This window comes from Chaetura pelagica, unplaced genomic scaffold, assembly GCF_000747805.2.
Source record: "Chaetura pelagica isolate M959 unplaced genomic scaffold, ChaPel_1.0 scaffold40, whole genome shotgun sequence".
Lineage (NCBI taxonomy): Eukaryota > Metazoa > Chordata > Aves > Apodiformes > Apodidae > Chaetura > Chaetura pelagica.
The window spans coordinates 1,481,308-1,488,980 of NW_009952160.1; the positions used below are offsets into that span (position 1 = coordinate 1,481,308).

The following is a 7,673-nucleotide window of genomic DNA, read 5'->3' on the forward strand; positions in this document are numbered from 1 at the left end:
AATATTATTAATATAAACATTAAAAATATGCCTGTGGAAATTGACCTCGTGGCCATCATGGACATCGTATTGAGAAATAGAAGCATCTGGTTTAGAACAGTGATTCTTAGAGTAATTGTTCTTAATAAAAAGGAAATTTCTTCCTGACCCTGTCCAGGCTCCATTGCCAGTACTGGGCTTAGGCCGAGCATCACTGACCAGTTAGAGACCAGAACTGACCTGAGAGGACAGCATGCTGGGTGTGTTTCATCCAAGCTCCAATGCTGTTCTTATTCTCATCCTCCTCTTGCCCTAGCTCCAGCACTCTCAGCAAGGCCCAGGTGTCCCCCATCAGCCCCATGATCTCCTCCCACAGCTGCTGCAGGTCCTGTTTCAGCTCCTGGTGGGACAGGGGGCATCCCCTGCCAGAGCTCCAGCCAGAGCTCCAGCAGCTCCAGCTTCTGCTCCAGCTCCTGCAGGCCTGCCCGGACCCCCAGTGCCTGCCACAGGGTGTCGGTCCCTGGGAGGCTCAGCCCAGCCAGGGCCACGAGCTCCTTTCCCTCCTGATCCTCCTCCGCTGAGCTCGAGAGGCAGCCCTGGTGCAGATCCTGGGTCCAGTCCCAGGGGGACATGATGATCTTTGGAGGTCACTTTTATCCCCTAATGTTCTGTGATTCTGTGATTCCTAGAATCAATGGTATGAGAAACTGTTAATACATGTCACAGTCAATATGTTAAGGCTATATTTGGTATATACATTTATTTCATACAAAGTAACATATTTTTAATAAGCAGTCTTATATTTCATCTTCCATAACTAAACTCTTTTTTCCCATTGAATAAAAAAAAAAGGTTTTGAAACTGGGACCAGATACCAAAGAACCATTACTGGTCTTAGGAGTGGCTTTACAACCAGGCAGTGACAAAAATCATTTCTGTCAACCAACTGATGTGGCCGTGGATCCAGTCACTGGCAGCATTTATGTCTCTGATGGCTACTGTAACAGTCGAATCGTTCAGTTCTCTCCAAATGGATTGTACCTGATGCAGTGGGGAGAAGGTACAGGTCAGTGTTCTTCCTACTTTATCTGTGCTGCTTTTGTCATGAACTTAGCATTACTTCTGTTTATAAACGTCTATTACCAAAATACCTTCCAGGCCTTAGCTGAATTTCAGCCTTGTCATTGCATTGCAGTTTTCTCTCTGCTATTCATACAGATACGTGTAGTAGTTATCTATTCAGTAAAAATAAAAAATGAGACTTTGCTAGCTTGCTTTAATTACAAATATTGGCACATCAAGAAAGTGTTATTTCACCAAAATGTTAATTTTTTCTTAAGCATTTGAACAATAGTATAAACCTTTAGCAATTTTTGCAAGATTTATGCCATGATCCCATCTAATCTAAGTCCTGTAAGTAATTACATTTCTGCTTGACTCAGTCATATTTATCAGGCATTAAACTATGCCAAATATTATGGGGAAATAGCAAATTCATAAATGCAGGAGTTACAAAGACAATGCAAAAGACAACTACAGTGTATCTGCCAAAACAAGTAAGGAGAAGAAAGCAAGTTGACTATATTTTTTTCCCAGTGTCATATTGTGTTATGTGACGCATTGCTGTTTCTACGCAAAACTGATACTTTCAGGGTGTACTTTAACACAAACCTGGATATTTTGTATTTCAGACACTTCTTTAAGCAGAGACAGACCTGGACAGTTTCATATCCCTCACAGCTTAGCCCTGATCCCTGACTTCAGTCAGCTGTGTGTTGCAGACAGGGAAAATGGTCGAATTCTGTGCTTCAGGTTAGAGACGGGGGAGTTCATAAATGAGATCAAGCACCAATTGTTTGGAAGAGAGTTGTTTGCAGTTTCATATGTTTCAGGTAATCTTTTTTTCCTGTTCTTCAGATTTCAAGTATGGCAGTTTATGCCAGTGCGTCACAGTACACACTGTGTACTGTGTTGTTTCATTAAGAGAGTTATTATGTTTTCTTAGGCCAGGAATTTATTCTTGTTGAAAGCAGAGTTGATGTAATGGAAAATTTTAGAACTCTCCTGTTTTCCTATTTTCAGATGAAGGAAGCTTGCATACAATCTCCGCTTCTGAGAAATGACTCATAACTAAATGTGATGTCAACAAGTAAATTATCTTGTTTGCTTCCTAGAGACTGCACAGTCAATAATTATTTAATAATAATTATTTAAATATTAATTTCAAGTTCCAATGAAGAGACCAAAATAGCAGCTTCCAAACTATCAAGGAAGGTCTTTGGTTCATAAAACAAAAAACCTGAAAGCGAACAGTTGAAAAAGTTGTGGGTTTTAGCATCACAGTCTGGTTAACAATTAATGTGTTAAGATCTCATGTTAGAGATTTTTGATACTGAAGAGGATGTAAATGTCAAGAACCGGACAAGGAATTTTGGGATGTCAGGCTTCTGACTCTGTACTTGATACAAAATTTAATATCAAAGTTCTCTCTCTTGCATCTGCCAATAACATAAGTGCTGTATTGGATGAGGTATCTGATACCTGTGGCCCAGTGCTCTGACAGTGGCAGCAAGAGAAACATGCTAAGGAGAATATGTAAGCCTGGCTGCATTTTGTGGTCTGCTGCGTTCCCCTCCATGAATCCACAAGCACATTATTTAAGGTTGTTAGGAGGTGACATCTTCTTCATGGTATCTTTCTTCAGACCTATTGCCCATGAGTTTTCTAGTCCCATTTTGAACTGGCTTGTAATGTCTGCCTTCATGATCTCCTGCAGTTACAGGCTCCAGAAGTTCACTAGCCACTTTTAAATTTTATTTTTTTATTTTATTGTAAAAAGTAACCTAGTTTTATTCAGTGCTTCTTGGTCCCAGTATTTTTGAAGTTGATGAAGTTCCACACTCCTCCTATCTTCATCCTCTTAGCCTTCTCCTCTCCAAACGAAGGAACCCCACCCACCTTAGTCTCTGCCTATAAGCCTCTTAAATGCATCAGCTCCTTCACTATTTTAGTTGCCTTTCTCTTCTAGCATCTTTAACTTCATTAAGACCTTTGTGAGATGCAGAGAGTAAAACAGCACTCAGTACTCAAGACATGAGAATGCCAAGTTTTTGCATAGTGGAAGAACTATCCCCTTCATTTCTTTGTCTCTTCCTGATGATACCAAACATTCTGTTGAAGTTTTGGCTGTCAGTGTACATGAAGCCAAAGATTTCAGAGAACTTGAAGTGATGGCTCAGAGATATTTCTCCTGACTTGTAGCTGCCACTTCCAAGTTAAACATCACATAGGCATGACCTAGATTATTTTTTTCACAGAAGCATCACTGTAAATTTGTCTCTGCTGAAGCTCTCCTACCATCTGTTTGACAACTCATTCTCTGTAATTCCACATTTGGGTTCCTTCTGAACTTCAGAGCATGTTATCCAAACCCGGTGAATTATTAATCTTGTCTAACACCTTTTGTGTATTGCCTTCCAGTTAAGCTGGCTCTTCTGACGCCTTTGCTATGTAGAAACACATTGTGTCATAATCTCCCCAGCCTGTTCAACAGAAAAAACAGACAAAAAATGAGCTTTTCTGCCACAGGCCCTTCATCCCTGAACCCCCTTTCACACCTTTTTCCTTTTCTGGACCCACTGATTCCCAAGCTGACTTTCTGCTTTTGATGCACTCAAACAACTTTCTGTTATCAGATCAAGCATTCTTAGCAAAGCATTCTCCAGGTTATTTTTTTAACCCTTGTTCTTCTTATTTGTGCATCTCTTAAATACCAGACTTTCTTCACCTGTTATAACTTACTTGATTTCCTCTTGTGATTTAGTTTTCTATTGAGTTACCTTTCTGTCTGTCTCTCTCTTTTTCTCAGACAGTGTTTTTCACCTACGCTATTGCAAGTCATCTTTACCGTAGTTTGCTATGAGTGGATTCTAAAAGCAAATCTAATATTGTTGCAGGTGGTCTCCTCTTTGCAGTCAATGGAATGCCTTATCCTGGAGAGGCAGCACCAGTGCAAGGATTTGTGATGAACTTCTCTACTGGAGAAATAATTGATACTTTCATTCCACTTAGAAAGGTAGGGTGTTGCACAGAGTGCTTGGTGCACATATATAAGAATGTTGGCAATATTCTACTTCTCTAGCTTTCGTAGAACTGTTAGAACAAAGAAGTTTTATAAGGTAAGGTATTCAAAAGGAGTTCTTAATAATAGTAACTTAATAAGGACATTAGAATTTTGTGTATCTTTTCTCCATGTGGTACGTATTAAAAAATTACACTACCCTAAAGGTGACTCCTGCAGATAATACTTTCAGTCAAGCCTATTTTATTGCTGTCAGACAGTTATTAAAAGCTCATTTAAGAGAAGAATTAACAACTTAAAATACTCAAGTATTTAGATGCTAGGAATATGTCGAGTATGTTCCCAAGCCAAAATATAATGAAACTGTATGGTATGGTTACATATATTTTTTACAGAAGATTAATGTGGAAGTTAATGCTAAATGTCATACGTACAGTATGTACATATGTTTATTGTGCTTATTTTTTAAGAAACATTTCCATAAATTATGTTAGAGTAAGGATTAAATGTTAAGATACCCATTTTTGGGTAACACATATACTCTTGTTATTTGCAGTCTAGTTTTAAATTTTATTAGAGAGAGTTATTTTTTTCTGAGTATAGCAAATAGCATACAAACTCTGACAAAACTAAATATGTGGCCTTGAAACCAAGATTCATTATTTTAAAAATATATATTTCACAGGATAAAATTGAATGCAAGAATATAAATATAACAGTTGTTTAGCATGAATACTTCTAATAATCTCCATGTTGTTATGTCTGGAAAAGGAAGACATGCAATAGAAATGGAATTCCTCTCCCTTCACTCATGTTAGGCCTTTACACCACCACCTGCTGTGTATTCCAGTCTAGGGAATTAATGTGACCATTCTCAAGTTAAGGGTTAAGGAAGTATCGTGAGTATGTAGACACTTAGAAGTAATCTGTGACTGTTTCACTTCACAGAGCTTTGAGATGCCACATGATGTTGTTGCTTCAGAAGACAAAACAGTATTTGTTGGAGATGTTCATGCCAAAGCAGTGTGGAAGTTTGCATTCACAGAAAGTATGTTCTTTTTGTTCTTAATGTCACAACATTTTTGTCTTGAGATGAGTATCCACTTAACTGGAATGACTGAAAAAGAACCTGGTGACTTAATGACGATTATCTAAGTAGACTACGAACTGCACCAGCAGAAGTCGTGTGCTGCTGCTCAGTTTTCATGACAAGACCATTCCTCAGCATGGTTACATGCTCTATCAAAGGAGAGTCCTGAGCGCATGAGATTGTTACAGAGGGATCAGAATATATTTGCCTCCTGGTAGATCTGTCTCTCTTGTCATGTCATTATCCGTTTAAACAAAAGCATGGTTATTTAGCATTTCAGTAATTTTAATGTATCCTATGTTGATAAGACAACTGCTTCCCAGTAGTTGACAGCCCCAGCAGCATTACAGGCTTGGGGAAAGAGCTGCCCAGCAGAGAGGGACCTGGGGATGCTGATTCACAGCTGGCTGAACAGGAGCCAGCAGTGTGCCTAGGTGGCCAAGAAGACCAACACCATCCTGGTCTCCATCAGGAGTAGTGTGACCAGTAGGACCAGAGAGGTGATCCTGCCCCTCCCTATACTCAGCCTTGGTGCAGGTTTGGGCACTGCAGGATAGGAAGGACATTGAGGTGCTGGAGAGGGTGCAGAAAAGGTCAACTAGGCCGATTAGGGGTCTGGAGATCAGGTCTTACAAGGAGAGGCTGAAGGAACTGGGGCAGTTCAGCCTGGGGAAGAGGAGGCTGAGGGGAGACTTCATTGTTCTCTACAACTACCTGAGAGGAGGTTGTAGTGAGGTGGGTGTTGGCCTCTTCTCCCTAGTGAATGGGGTCAAATTCCTCCAGGGGAAGTTCAGACTGGATATTAGGAAAACTTACTTCACAGAAGGACTGGTGAGGCATTGGAGTTGTTAAACGGGTGGATGTGTTGTTCAGGGAGATGGTTTAATGGTTAGGGGTAGTAGGGCGAACAGTAGGACTTTATGATCTTGGAGGTCTTTTCCAACTTTGATAATTCTATGAGTCTGTTCCTTTGAGGTTATTATATAGAAGTCTCCCAGGGGCTGAAGTAAAACCACAAGTCAACTTAAAATTTGTATTCATTTCATAGGAACTATTCGTCATTAGAAAATTAACCTAGTATAATTTGAAGGCCTATTTCCATGAAATGGAAACACTTCCCAGTTTTAATCTAGTAGCCCCCAAGCCAAGCAGCCTGAGTTCAGGGAGAAGCACCTGATTAGTTGGGCATCATTTCAGTAGTACTATTTACAGGATTAAAAATATAATCCACTATTACATTATATCAGATTAAAAATATGTGCCAGAGATAAAGCCTCAGGCTTAATATTGTTAGTCAACCTGTAAGAATCTGCTGTTATAAATGAACTTCTGACTAAGTCATTTATTCAATATTTGTCTGCTTAGAATTCATGGGTTTTCCTTTGGGGCATCTGCTATCAGCTACTGGTAATAACAGGGAACTAGGCCAGATATGTTGTAATTCTGACTGGATGTGGCTTTTTCTCTGTATAGTAACCTCAATGAGACCTCTTCTAGGCTTTTATTTAAAGCAAAATGAGAACAAAAAAAATAATGGAATTATTCACCACTTACATATTAGATTAAGAAAATCCTTGTGTAATTTTATTTTTATCTTTTCTGTATGATAAAACTACAGTGTCTAGGGAGCCCTGATTCAGCCAGCATTTAATCCATTGTAATTTTGACTATAATTAACGGGGTTTTTTTTTATGGGAATCCCTGAACCTTGAGGCACATAAAAACTCTGTGGCATAAGAGTTGATCATAACAAACACCTTTCATTAATCAAGGCCTTTTCTTTTTTCCATGCCTTTGGGGGCTATTGAATGGTTTCTATTGACTTGGCTCAGTTAATTTCAGATGTTGATGGAATCATTTACTGTAGGATTGTACCATATATTTGAGAAAGCTAGCAGGAAGATGTCACTGAGTGTCTTTCTGAAATGTCAGTTGTCCTGGAGAATAATTTAGTATTACAGAAATTGAACATTGGTCAGTTAAAAAGGCTGGTATTGAGATACAGGAAATAAAAGATTAGTCTAATATGTAATGGAAATGAAGACACCAGTATTTTCACATGGACTGGGACTGCTTCTGCCAAGTTGGAGGGAAAAATGCTAACTAGTTTTACTGTTGTTTTATTTTTCACCATCATTTCATACAGTGCCTATAGATAAAATGAGCTGGCATAGGAAGCACTGGAAAGCAGCTTTTAACAGTCTTATCTGGTAGATACTATTTTACAGCCAATCTAAGCATTTTCTTTTCAGTGATGACAAGTTCTTCACAGACACTAAGATATAAATTTAACTAGTGGATTAATTCCATAGCACCATCCATTATGGTCCAGGTTGGTATCTTTTCAGCTCCCTTAGATGCAGAAATAGCTATGAAATACAACTCTGATAGTAACTTACTGGCATCCTTCCCCCTGCTATACAATCCTCAACCACCAGTAAGTGGTTATTTAAAACATCAGTTTGTTTATTTTTCTGAATAGTATTTCAGTACACAGCCTTGCCAGTCACACCATGTGGCAAA

General features: G+C 39.1%; 1 protein-coding gene across 4 annotated transcripts in view; it reads left to right on the plus strand.

Moving 5' to 3' along the window:
* PAM (peptidylglycine alpha-amidating monooxygenase) overlaps positions 1 to 7,673 on the plus strand; it is a 61,450-nt gene that overhangs the window by 47,964 nt on the left and 5,813 nt on the right. For 2 of the 4 annotated variants that reach the window (XM_010007207.1, XM_010007210.1), the window contains 5 exons: positions 832 to 1,039; positions 1,671 to 1,871; positions 3,936 to 4,054; positions 5,009 to 5,108; positions 7,112 to 7,159. In XM_010007207.1, coding sequence (XP_010005509.1) covers positions 832 to 1,039; positions 1,671 to 1,871; positions 3,936 to 4,054; positions 5,009 to 5,108; positions 7,112 to 7,159 — 676 coding nt within the window. Of the gene's footprint in view, positions 1 to 831; positions 1,040 to 1,670; positions 1,872 to 3,935; positions 4,055 to 5,008; positions 5,109 to 7,111; positions 7,165 to 7,673 lie in introns of all 4 variants that reach the window. The other 2 variants (XM_010007208.1, XM_010007209.1) reach the window with 2 other exon arrangements.